Source organism: Pelobates fuscus, chromosome 2, assembly GCF_036172605.1.
Source record: "Pelobates fuscus isolate aPelFus1 chromosome 2, aPelFus1.pri, whole genome shotgun sequence".
Classification (NCBI taxonomy): Eukaryota; Metazoa; Chordata; class Amphibia; order Anura; family Pelobatidae; genus Pelobates; species Pelobates fuscus.
Window position 1 is genome coordinate 50,988,174 of NC_086318.1, and position 14,132 is coordinate 51,002,305.

Below are 14,132 nucleotides of genomic sequence, written 5' to 3' on the forward strand. Positions count from 1 at the left end.
GGGTATATTTAGGGTGAGTGTGATGTCCGCGTGGTCTGACCATGCTATTGGTCCTATGGTTGTATCTGTTATTTGGGAGAGTAGTTTCGGGGATATTAAAAATTTGTCTATGCGTAAGTATGATGCATGTGGGTGTGAGTAAAAGGTAAAGTCCTTCGTGGTCAGGTGTTGGGCCCTCCAGATATCTATAAGATGTTGGGTAGATAGAAAGTTGGCAAATAAGGTGTCATTTCTATTCTGTTGTGTTCTGGGTTGGTGTTGTCCGTCAATAGCCGGGGTGTAGACTGCGTTGTAGTCTCCCCCGATGATGATCGGTACATTTGTGTACGTCTGTAGGTGTGTCGAGTATAGGGGCCAGAAAGTAGGTTCTGGTAAATTCGGAGCATATATGGTGCTAAATGCGTATTGATTGGTCCCTATTTAGCCCGTGACAGTTAGGAAGTGGCCTTGGGGGTCTGCTGCGCTGGTTATGCCCGTTATCGGCAGGATGAGCGTATTAGAATGGCCACCCCTTTCGTTTTTGTGTTTGGCGAGCTTGCAAAGTATCTTCGGTTATAGTATCTATTTGTTAGGGGAAATGCTCTTTGGGCAGTGAAGTGGGTCTCTTGGACAAAGAGTATGTCTGCTTTGAGTTTGTAGGCCCATCTCAGGAGGCTGTGTCGTTTGGAGGGGGAGTTGAGTCCCTGTGCGTTGATTGACACCACTTGATATTAAAATATTTAAGTCAATGTTTTTCAAAAGAAAAGTGCTCTTGTGACAAGTGCAATACAGAAATAAAATAAACAAGGAACTGGGTCTAATGTATGTTTCTTCCCTCTCTCATTTAGTTACTAGCTGTCAGCACCGGGTAACCTCTCACAGAAATATAAATATAAGTTCATAAAATCATAAAACCACTCACTAGCATTTTATTAAACCTCCACTAGGGGGCATGCTGTTAACCTAGTTGTGATGTCCCACTATATAATAGTAAAGAAAAAGGAAAATAAAATAGTACTAACACTGACTGTTTCGTAATATTTCACATATCTCATGAACCAAAGTCTGATTTGACACCTGAATATTTGCCAACTCATTTAACACAATACAAGTGGTAGAAAACTAGAAAAAACACAAACTAAATAAGTAAATCAAGCACTTGACATGTGTTTTGCTCATATACAGAGCTCGTCACGAGTCAGTGTATGGTTTTGCTACCAAATGTAAAAAAAAAAAAAAAAAAAAAGTGGTTTCATAATCTTGCAGATAATCTACAATATCTTATCTTTTAGGATAACCAAGATCACGCCACCATAAAAAGCCCTTATAGTAGTGATAATAATAAGAAAAAATTAAAATATGTTGTAAAATTTAGAGTAAAAATAAAAAGTGGTGTAGTGAAAGTATAAAAAATTAACTCTGCACTAAAAAAAGTAAAATAGAGAATAATACAAGCTAAATAGCATTAGTAGGTATAATCAGAATCTAGCATGTAAGCTCATTGAGCAGGGCCCTCAACCCCCTCTGTTCCTGTACGTCCAGTGGTCTGATCTCAATTATGTCTGTTAGTCCACCCATTGTACAGCACTACGGAATTTGTTGGCGCTATATAAATAATTAAATAATAATAATAATAAATAGCATGAAAATACTACAACTCTCCGATAAATTGATACACACAAATCTAACTGCAAAATAGTAGCAGATGTTAAATGTAATTAAAGTTTGTCTGTTGTTGCTCCTTATATAAAATGTCCTTCAAGTATCCTTAAGTCACAGTTTAGCAGATAAGCCTTGAAGTGCAAGACAGACAAAGCTTCTATGGTCTACAAAAGTGGAATATATATATATATATATATATATATATATATAAAAATAACAAAATCCCCAGCACTCACGCTTGTGGTATTCCAATGCCGGGCGCACTACCAGAGCTCGACAAATAACGACAAACGTTTCGGACCATAAAAATAAACAGTACGCAAACATACAATATATACCATTAAAATAATTTTAATGGTTTATATTGTCTGTTTGCGTACTGTTTATAGTTGTCCTGTTATCTTTAACCCTGAGGAAGGTCCCGATCGGGGACCGAAACGTTGGCCGTTATTTTTTACATTTTTTCAATAAATTTTCATTTTAAGTCCGGAGAGCAGCCTTTCTTGTTGGATGTTATATATATATATATATATATATATATATATATATAATTATTCATAAAATGGTTAAATCACACAAATCAAAAAATAAAGGAGTTTCATAAAATAAACAAATAAAATAAATAATAGACTTTATAGTCAAAGTTCCACTTCTACTCCCCCATGATTTAGAATACTCACAATCACTGTTTGGTAGGAGGTAGTGGTGAATGTTGATGTGCAGTTTAGTGATTCTATTCCAAGTGCGATAGTGGGGCCCTCAGTGAGTCTGTCCCGTTGGCTGAGCACTTTGCTGTACCAGGAACTGATGTTTGATACGTGGAACAGGATACAAGGTAGTTTGTTTGCTCCTACGCGTTTCATGAGCATGCACTCACTTATTTAAGGAGCACGAATGCATGTCTGCATATAGTTTAATCCCCAAAGATGTTCTGTTAGTGTATGAGAACCGAGACGTTATTAAAGTGACCAAAACATCGACAGCTTAATGTGTATAGCGTCTCTCTAAAGGCTTTTTAATGTAAACACTGCCTTTTCAGAGAAAAGGCAGTGTTTACATTACGGCCTAGGAACACCTCTAGTGGCACTCAGACTACCACTAAAAATGCTTCCCATGTCAGTGCTGCACATTCAGCATCGCCACACTCTGCATATAAGTGCTGAATGCTTAATTCAATGCATCTCTATGAGATGTGGATTGGTGCACTGCAGTGTTTTACCGCGCGGGCGCATAAGCCTCCACAATGCTTTCCTGTGATTTTCCTCTACATGTGTAGTGGGATGCCATAGACATCTGCTGTGCATCGCTTGAAAAAATGCCTATTCTCATAAGATGTTTTGAGTGATGGAAGATGGAAACCGGTACAATGCGGTGTTATGATATGGTGGTTAAAGCGTTTTTTAAACCTCCACTTTTTTGCCAAAAGTAATCATATTCTTATGACAAAGTGGTACCTTGCACTGTGTTTGAATTTCACTTACGTTTTAGTGCAGTCTCTGTGAATTCTTCATACAGAGTGGAATTTTAAGTTATGCATTTTACTTATAAAAAAAAATAAATACGCCAGAACTCTTGCCTGCATTGCGTATTGGCCTATCGGGTAGTATTACTTGGATGATTGCACCACTGCTTGCCAGTAACAATTGCCTGTAGATCTCTTCGGCATGTTTTAGCTGCCACTCAGCTGTAACTAATTTCTTTCTGTGGTTCTCTGCTCCTGGTGCCAAAGAAGGACTAAACTATTGATTAATTCTCTTCGAAGTAGAATTGTGTTGCTTTGGGCTCAATAAGTGAGTTTGTTTACTTTGCCCAAGTTCTCAAACAGTTTTGCTTCTTGGTAACTTTTACAATAAAGGCAAGCAAGTCTGTTTAACTTTCTTTTTTATATGGACACTAAATTTTATCCACAATGCAATAATTGTCCTTTTAGATGTCTCCTTCAGTTTTTACTTTTCCTAAAGGCTGTCCAGATAGCCAATAATGGCTTGATTAATCCTACGAGTTTAAACACCTAAACAGAGACATTAGCCACATAAAGTTCGCTGGGATTGAGATGAAGATAATTGAATTTTGCGCTCTTGTGAACACTGAGCACTGAATTCATATGTTAAAGAGGAGTGCTTAGTCGGCTGTGGCATTACCTGTTTACACTGTTTGATTTATTTGTGCTCATAAAACTATAAATCCATTTGGAGTGCTACATTTGACAAGATGCCCCTTAGTATTTAACGAATGTCAGTTTGTACCCGTAATGTGTCAGAAGTCCTGTAGCTCCTGGATTATAGGGCTGACTTCTGTTAAGGCACTACTCCACTCTGTTCAAAATAATTTAAAGTTCCATATATTCATTAGAGCCTCAGTTCTTTAAAATGTTCAGTACATCAAAATATCTGCTACATCCTTCTTCAACCCATAGTTCAGACTTCCAATAACGACCATGTTCTATGTCATCTTTGTCAAGGTGCATAAGACCATAGACAATGTCAAAACTGATCAATGGTAGAAGATGGGGTCTCTTTTATGAGGGTTTAGAGAATTTGTGAAGTATTGAAGGTCTGGAATAATCAAGGCACTAAATAATACATGACAGCTTGGCATATTATCATCGGTGTGGAGTCCTGCTTGTTGTGAAATGCACACCTGCCAAATGGAGTCTTTCCCAGCAGGTAATCATTGGTAATACAATTGACTTAGGCCATGATAACACAACTTTGTCTTATGCTCTTGAATTGTAAGGGCTAAATATACATTAGCTGAAAACTGTTTACTTGCAGACTGCCCTTGTTGAGGAGGTTGTTAATGGCTTGACTCAAGGTAAGGAGGAATCTAATACCCCTTGCAATATGTATCTGACTACTGTGAAGCTGTACACACAGCATGAGTATAATAAATTACAAATACTTAATCAGGAAATAAACTTTTAGGTTTTTGTAAATTTCCAAATACTTCTAGGGTCTAGATGTTATCACCCAAGGTAAAGGTTATTGAGACTGGACTTTGTACAAGTATGAAGCTTGAGGCAGTGCTGTGGAGGTGGATAGATTGTTGTCCTTGTTCATGGACTGGCTTAACAGAACTTTATTGTCATGAATTAGGGAAACTATCTTGCACAAAAATCAGCCGATTCAGACGCTGTTGTTTATCTGCACATCTTGAATCTGCCAACTTCAATGTACCACCATCCCAATCAGCAGATTCAGACGCTGCTGTTTATCTGCACATCTTGAATCTGCCAACTTCATTGTATCACCATCCCAATCACCCTCCGACAACTATGTCATAAATATAAAAGTCTGATAATCACCAGTAATATCGATAATGAGGTGGACCGGCGCGTCCATAAGGCAGCAAAAGCGGCCGCCTTAGGGTGCACCAGCCTGGGGGTACTAGATCGGAGTGACCGGCAGGAGGCTGGCTCACAGCGCTCCCTCCAGCCAGGCACTCTGTGTAGCGTGGCCGAGTGAAGCAGTGTGCACTGCCGTACAGGAACTTATGTTTCCTGTACCTAGCCGGACTGATAGGAAGTGCAAGACAGGGGGAAGTTACACTTTGGGAGAGGGGGAGGAAAAAACACCATGGGACAGGAGAGGGGAGGGGGAGTAAAAAATGCTATGCGACAGGGGAGGGGGAAAGAAAGAACGCTATGGGACAGGGGAGGGAGGGAGAAAGAAAGAACGCTATGGGACAGGGGAGGGAGGGGGAAAGAAAGAACGCTATGGGGCAGGGGAGGGAGGGGGAAAGAAAGAACGCTATGGGGCAGGGGAGGGAGGGGGAAAGAAAGAACGCTATGGGGCAGGGGAGGGAGGGGGAAAGAAAGAACGCTATGGGGCAGGGGAGGGAGGGGGAAAGAAAGAACGCTATGGGGCAGGGGAGGGAGGGGGAAAGAAAGAACGCTATGGGGCAGGGGAGGGAGGGGGAAAGAAAGAACGCTATGGGGCAGGGGAGGGAGGGGGAAAGAAAGAACGCTATGGGGCAGGGGAGGGAGGGGGAAAGAAAGAACGCTATGGGGCAGGGGAGGGAGGGGGAAAGAAAGAACGCTATGGGGCAGGGGAGGGAGGGGGAAAGAAAGAACGCTATGGGGCAGGGGAGGGAGGGGGAAAGAAAGAACGCTATGGGGCAGGGGAGGGAGAAAGAACCCTATGGGACGGGGGGGAGGATAGAATACTGTGGGACGGGGGGGAAGGATAGAATACTGTGGGACAGGGGGGAAGGATAGAATACTGTGGGACGGGGGGAAGGATAGAATACTGTGGGACGGGGGGAAGGATAGAATACTGTGGGACGGGGGGGTTGGATAGAATACTGTGGGACGGGGGGATGGGTAGAATACTGTGGGATGGGGGGGGAGGATAGAATACTGTGGGATGGGGGGGGAGGATAGAATACTGTGGGATGGGGGGGGAGGATAGAATACTGTGGGATGGGGGGGGGAGGATAGAATACTGTGGGATGGGGGGGGAGGATAGAATACTGTGGGATGGGGGGGAGGATAGAATACTGTGGGATGGGGGGGAGGATAGAATACTGTGGGATGGGGGGGAGGATAGAATACTGTGGGATGGGGGGGAGGATAGAATACTGTGGGATGGGGGGGAGGATAGAATACTGTGGGATGGGGGGGAGGATAGAATACTGTGGGATGGGGGGGAGGATAGAATACTGTGGGATGGGGGGGGGGAGGATAGAATACTGTGGGATGGGGGGGGGGAGGATAGAATACTGTGGGATGGGGGGGGGAGGATAGAATACTGTGGGATGGGGGGGAGGATAGAATACTGTGGGATGGGGGGGGGAGGATAGAATACTGTGGGATGGGGGGGAGGATAGAATACTGTGGGATGGGGGGAGGATAGAATACTGTGGGATGGGGGGAGGATAGAATACTGTGGGATGGGGGGGGAGGATAGAATACTGTGGGATGGGGGGGGAGGATAGAATACTGTGGGATGGGGGGGGAGGATAGAATACTGTGGGATGGGGGGGGAGGATAGAATACTGTGGGATGGGGGGAGGATAGAATACTGTGGGATGGGGGGAGGATAGAATACTGTGGGATGGGGGGGGAGGATAGAATACTGTGGGATGGGGGGGAGGATAGAATACTGTGGGATGGGGGGGAGGATAGAATACTGTGGGATGGGGGGAGGATAGAATACTGTGGGATGGGGGGGGAGGATAGAATACTGTGGGATGGGGGGGAGGATAGAATACTGTGGGATGGGGGGGAGGATAGAATACTGTGGGATGGGGGGGAGGATAGAATACTGTGGGATGGGGGGAGGATAGAATACTGTGGGATGGGGGGGGAGGATAGAATACTGTGGGATGGGGGGGGGGAGGATAGAATACTGTGGGATGGGGGGGGAGGATAGAATACTGTGGGATGGGGGGGGAGGATAGAATACTGTGGGATGGGGGGGGGGGGGATAGAATACTGTGGGATGGGGGGGGGAGGATAGAATACTGTGGGATGGGGGGGGGAGGATAGAATACTGTGGGATGGGGGGGAGGATAGAATACTGTGGGATGGGGGGGGAGGATAGAATACTGTGGGATGGGGGGAGGATAGAATACTGTGGGATGGGGGGGGGGGGATAGAATACTGGGGGATAGAATACTGTGGGATGGGGGGGAGGATAGAATACTGTGGGATGGGGGGGGAGGATAGAATACTGTGGGATGGGGGGGGAGGATTGAACACTATGGTGGAGGAGGGAGGATTGAACACTATGGTGGAGGAGGGAGAGAGAGGAACATTATGGGAGGGCACCAAGGTATAGAGAAGGGAAAATGGAACACTGAGGTGGGGGGGCACTAAAAGATAAGGGAGATGAACATTAAGGGGAATGGGGGGGGGGGGGGGTTCCTACCGCACATATTTACACACACACACACACATACACACACTGCATTTACTAATCAAATACACTGACTGCATTCACTACACACACACACAAATATTCTTGAAAACATAAAAAATATCTGACTGGCATGTAAATTTTGTGCATTTACCACTTAATAAAAAACAGATTTAAAAAAAAAAAAAATTTTTTACATTTTCTGTAAATGTACAGAAAATCGTTAAGCTATCGGCTATCGGCTCTAAAAAAAATCAATATTATCCTTGTCTCAAGATGGTACACACACACTATATATAGAGTAAAATTTACATTAAAACAGTGTCACCCTTTGGTGACCATAATAAAGATGGCAGACTGATTTAGATCAAAGCAAACTTTGGGGGGGGGGGGGGGGGGGGGGGGGGGGGAGAGAGTCTTTGCATATTTCAAGGTTACAATGTATATTTGGCAGTGCTAGATAAATCCAACATAAATGAACTTATGGTCATTATAATCAAAGGGAATGGTCATGTTATAGGCACTAAAGCCACATAGTGGAAACAGGCGGAGGCCTCCTGAGGTAACAACCTACACAGATACAAAGGTTGATTGGAAGAGCCCAGTGGTGATTGCAGGGCACTTTTCACCCATTTAGTTCAATGAAAAAATGCAGATACCAAAAATGATTAAAGTACAAGTTTAACAAAGGCATATACAATTAAATTTAAGGCTTCAGATCTCATTCATATATATATATATATATATATATATATATATATATATATATATATATATATATATATACGGGCTACAAAGAAACCCTTTACCTTTGCTACTTCGTTGCAATATAAATTTGTTTAAAGTATGTCAAACTGCATTTTTGGTGTTTGGTTTTTGTGGTGTTTTTTTGTTTCTTTGTTTGTTTACAAACTAGCAATTTCTATAATACGTAAAATCTGACTTTACTGTAAACCCTGGTGATCATTTTGAATTTCTCAATAACTTTTCATAACTTTGAAAAGTAAAAAAAAATAAAAATGACGAATCCTAAATACAGTTTTAACTTTCCAGCGAGTGAAGAGACTGAAAGGAAGGGCCAAGTCTTAACTCTTCTAGCTGAACAAGCGCTAAACTGCCAGGACTACAACGCTGCCAATGGGCACTGCCAGGAACTGATGACTACAGGTAAACTCGAAACCAGTAAATTATTTTGTGTTTCTATCATTTAAGACCTTCCAAAGCCAGGGATCGAAAGAAAATTGAAGGGCAAAGTTATTTATGTATTTAGACACCTAGAATTAAACAATCTTTTAATGAGACTTTATTGACAACAACAGCATGTAAATGAAGCAAGTAAAGCTGCTTTGTTATATATTTAGTGCAGAGATACATATTGCGTGTATATCTATTCAATATGATCTGTGTTTCATGTGCGTTTTATTCTAACTGTGATGATTGTGTTTCTTTCAAACCGTCTTACAGGCTATAGTAACAGTTGGGACATATGCAGTCAGCTGGGACAGTGTGAGAATTATGACCATCTTAACACACGAAAGGAGCTCATGGCCTTCGCTCTAACCCACTGTCCTCCATGTGCTATACAGAATCTGTTAGCGGCCAGTAGCTCTTTGCAAACACAGGTAAATATATGACTTGTTCACGAATTCAGAATCATTATTTTGATTAATAATTGGATAACAATACCGTTACAAGAGTCCCAACAATGTAGCCAATTCTCTCCTAAAATGCTGTGCACTCACTCATCATATGTTATTCCTTTGTAGATTAAATGTAAAATACTGAGACATGCTAAGTTGTACCTGATTTAAAATTAGATAAAACATTTACATTAATATTTGACATTCTCTCCTTCACATCTGTTTTACAGTTTTGGGGTGGGTAGAGTCAGTAACTTTTAACCTGAGCTTTTTTGTATGTGAGAATAAGCAATCTCATACTTACCAGCATTGATAATCCCAATTCCCTCTTTCATATCTTGGAGGTTATTGTTGTTTGATTTGTTTAAGTGAATCTTGGAGCTTCAGAAGAAAAATATGGGTAGTAATTTGGCCTAAACCATGGTATGTTTGTGCAGAAGTTATTCTGTGTAAATAAAATATATTGATTTTGTTGTTAATGTTTTCCGCCTTTACTGAAATTGGGTTAAACCTGTAGACCATGAATATTCCATTCAACATCATCGATAGAACATTCGGCTTTTATTTAGATTCTGCAGAAAGTTCAGCTGAAATAGCTATACCGCAATTGTTGATAACCTTATACAGTTCCTTAGTAGGAGGTTTTCAGCTTCATTTCTGTTTCTTGCTGTGTTTCAGATTCTCTATCAAGCCGTAAATTACAATTTACAGCCGGGTGAGGAAGAGGACCAGGGGAATTCACATCATTCTGGACCACCTGGGTTGGTCAGCAGTAAAGACATTGGCCAGGTAATAAAAACTGTTCATTTTCTGTCTGTTCTTTTTTTGTGTTTGTTCAATCTATATAGTTATGTTTATAGATCTTGAGCTCACAGAATGTCTAAAGAAATATTTAAGCACTGCATGAGATCCTGGTAAATAAACCTAAATGCAGAGAACCAAGCCAAAACCTATTATCTGACTATCCTTCTCTCCCTCTACTGTGAATATACATTCCCAGCAGTTCACGAGAGGTCAGCAGGGGCCAATATACATCCAATTGTCTGCATTACAGACACTCTAAGCGGTCTGGTTCCCCAGTTAAACCTTTTTTTTTTTTTGTTTCTCTGGATGCTGGATGCTGGAATGGAATTTACTTGTTTTGTTAAAGTATAAACAATATACAGATATTTGAAAAAGACAAAAAAAAGTGACAATATTTTGCAACAGTGTATATAAATGAATCATTGTGAAAAGAAATCTATAATTTTGGTTGATACCAGTGTTAAACAAAGATAATTGTAGGAACTGCACTCATTCCCAGCAGCCACCGGTGCTCTGGAACAGGACCAGCAATCCCAACACATCCTGGCAAAAAATAAATATCCAGGCGCTCAAGTGTTGAAGTCGCAGGCAGGTTTTGAATGGAACAAAAAGAGCAGCAACGTTTCGACCTGCACAGAGGTCTTTTAGCTTGAAAAAGACCTCTGTGCAGGTCTAAACATTGCTGCTCTTTTTTTCCCTCCATTAAAAACCTGCCAGCGACTTCAACACTTGAGTGCCTGGATATTTATTTTTTGCCGATACCAGTGTTAAAGTCATGTTCCAGGGGTGGTGCTAGCTATGGACTGCGGCAGACGCATGAGCTCCCAGACGAACATCAGAAAAAACAGCGCTGTCTTGCAGATGTACACCATGGGATGCAAATCTAAGCCTCGACTGCGTAAAACAATTACACAGTTTAATATTGGCGATTTGCGATGATGTCCGCAAGGTACGTTTCCAACTCCATGTTGGAGGATGGTAAGATGGAGGAGGCAAGAAGCGCTAAAGAGCTGAAAAACACTCAAGCTAACCCCTGTACAACTCTAGAACACACGCCGGCAAGCAAAGAAGATATACAAAAACTTCCTCGAGTGCTGAAGGCCCTCTTTGCAGCAGACATAGCCCTGCTGTGGGAGGATATGGGGGCAGTAACAGCCTTTGCGCAGGCCGGGTAGGCCTGTTTTCAAACGATCCGACATAAACAAAAGGTGCAAAGGGCTACCCGCACCTCACATACTTACCAGTTTGAGGGAGCTGACCTGTCCTTCTATAATGACTTCTCTATGTCTAATGTCTTGTGGCGACAATCAATGAGATCGGTAACCCAGAAATTGAGGGACAATGACATCAGAGCCTGAGATGCAGGCTCTTCGTGCTACACGGGGGGGGGGGGGGGGGGGGGACCATATACAAATTCTGCAAGTAATTACTTCAGACACTTGGTCTGTTTTCTGCGAATGCCTCATTGAGTAAAGCACCGTAGCCAACACATGAAGCCCCTACTAAACTCTAAGACATTATAAAAATCTAAATGTTCTGCCTCTTAATGGGCCCACTGTCAACTACTTTGGCAGTCACATGGATGTTATTCAGAACTGTTCTACCAAGAGTAATACCTAGCTTAAGATCTATCAGAATTCAGAATTATTGCTTTTGTTTTTTTATGTTTATTTGAGTTTTTGTATTTTCCTTTTTTCTTCAACTGAGAATTAGCTTAACTAAGGTTAGTGAGAATATAAGTGATGCAAGCATGTCTCCCGAGAGGCTATTAAACCCTCTCATGTACCAACATTTGACTTAATGTATACTACAAGCAGACTCGCATAAAAAATATGTAACTTATAGCTGACCCTACGTGTGTGGCTACCCAAACCTAGCAATCTATGTTTCTCTCTTTTATGTGAATGCTTGCAGTCATAATTTGAATCTGTGTCGCATTTAAAATGTGGCAAACTATGCTGTCTTTCAAGATATACTACAATAAAAATTTTACATTTGAAAAAAACAAACAAAAAAATCAAAACATGTTACAAGCCCCTAAATACTTTAGCTTATTACTATCGACCCTTGGTGCCGCCAAAGATGCAAATAACCTCATTTGTGCAAGTTACTTTCTTCTGAAAGTGGTTTAATTCATGGAGTTCAGACATATCATTAGATCAACACTATATATTGGGGGAGGAAATTACATTCCCCCCCCACGCCCATAATATTGTCATAACTGTGAATGTCTTAGAAGATGGCATGGTTGTGTGTACATTGAAATAAAAGTTTATCACATTTATAATCATTTGGTGATTTCAGCACATCCGTTTAGTCGACTTGGTTATAACTGAAAATGATCTTCTTAATATTACTAGGATTTATGAAGCGCCAGCATACATTTCTGTTATAATCACAGTTGACAGTGAATTGCATGCTGGCTAGTCTATTTTAATTAGTTGGCTTAGAAAATGCACAGAAAACATTGATTAACACATATTAAGCGAACACGTTAGTTCTAGCAATGAACTCTGTTTACATTTCTTACATGTATAATAGTGATTATCATCACTTAAAGAGACACGATAGGCACACAACAACTTTAGCTTAATGAAGCAGTTTTGGTGTATAGATCATGCCCCTGTAGTGTCACTGCTCCATTCTCTGCCATTTAGGACTTGAATCAAACTGTGTGAGTCACAGTTAGGGGAAATGTGACTTGGACCGCACAAATAGAAACAAATATGATTTTAACCCTAAATGGCAGAGAGTAGAGCAGTGAGACTGCAGTGGCATGCTCTATACACTGAAACTGCTTCATTGAGCTAAAGTTGTTGATGCTTTAACACTCTAAGCTCCACTCTGAAGAATAATCAGTCACATAAAGACTTTCGACCCTCTCTGGCTCAGGAATCAAATGTAGAACCTATACTATTATTATTGGAAATATTGTCAGTTATGTTGGTGTGGATTCTGGTTAGATGGATTACACTGGGCGCTGGTATTTATGGTGAAAGCCATGGCAATTGATCATGAAAACCGTCAAGATAACCGAGAGTTAGAGCAGAAGCCAAAGCCGTTAGAGACTGGATGAATAGCTGCTGTGGGTCTTCTTAATGGTAGCTGTACTAATGTTAAACTAGCTTACGTCCATCCAGCCTGTTGTTCTGGTGTAGTCTCCTTTGGATGTTTTTTTTCTCGTTGCCAAATAGTATTTAAGTTTCCATTGCACCATACATCCAGACTGGGGTACACAGATCTATTACACAAATAGTTAAAGTTATAGGCAGGACACAAGGAGCAAACATACACTATAATGACAAATCTCCCCTTTTTTCTTAATTAGTTTCTGTTTGGACAGAGTTGTGTACGTTATGTGAGATCTCGCTCTCACTGTCAATACAATACTATTTTTTTCACGTTTTGTTTCTTCTAAGTGTTTATCTTTCTCATTTCCCCTTTGTTGTCCTTCACATTTTCTGATCTTGTAAGCACACAAATTATAGACATTCTGTTCGCTGCTGGACACTCAAGCCGATTCTAACTCCTGCTTGCTTTACTAACACTGTAATTTTAAATACCTTTCATACCGAACATGTGAAAAGTTATCACAGATTATAGTAAGCAGAAGTAAGTTATTGGTCTGTCTATTTGTTCATCTGTATTTATCTGTCTTTGAGTCATTACAGATAAATATAGTCAATCTTTTTTTATTTATTTTTTGAGGATGCACTTTTAAAAATACATTTAAGCAGAAACCAAATACAATACCAAAGGATTTTATAATGTTACAAGAACAAATTACAGCAATTGATGAGCTGCAAGAATGTTTGAAAATTCGACACGTTGAGAGATATGAATACAGGATGGTCTTGGGGAAGGTCAGCAGCAGTGCGCAATGACTCAGTGCCCGTCTGATAAACGTTGTGGGTCCCACCTGAAAAGGGGGCTTACCAGCCTATTGTGCTTGCAGAGAAAGCTGTTAGACAACCTCACTGACCAGCTCCACTTAGAATAGCCCATGCACAGTGTGCTGTTCAACACTCGAATTATGTGCTTGTGCTGCACATATTGTGGACATGCCTTTTCTATTTCCAAGAGATGGGGCACCCGAGAGAAAGCCTGCGATAGTGAGACAAAGAACTATAAATGTGTTTTTTCTTCTTGCCAACATTCTGGGCTTTTGGGAGGTGTGGAGACATAGGCC

The 14,132-nt window shown here is 41.3% G+C and overlaps 1 protein-coding gene across 1 annotated transcript in view; it reads left to right on the forward strand.

Annotated features, from left to right (window-relative positions):
• NBAS (NBAS subunit of NRZ tethering complex) overlaps window positions 1-14,132 on the forward strand; it is a 676,063-nt gene that overhangs the window by 247,313 nt on the left and 414,618 nt on the right. The window contains exons 33-35 of the mRNA XM_063442147.1: window positions 8,553-8,666; window positions 8,964-9,121; window positions 9,818-9,928. Coding sequence (XP_063298217.1) covers window positions 8,553-8,666; window positions 8,964-9,121; window positions 9,818-9,928 — 383 coding nt within the window. The remainder of the gene's footprint in view (window positions 1-8,552; window positions 8,667-8,963; window positions 9,122-9,817; window positions 9,929-14,132) is intronic.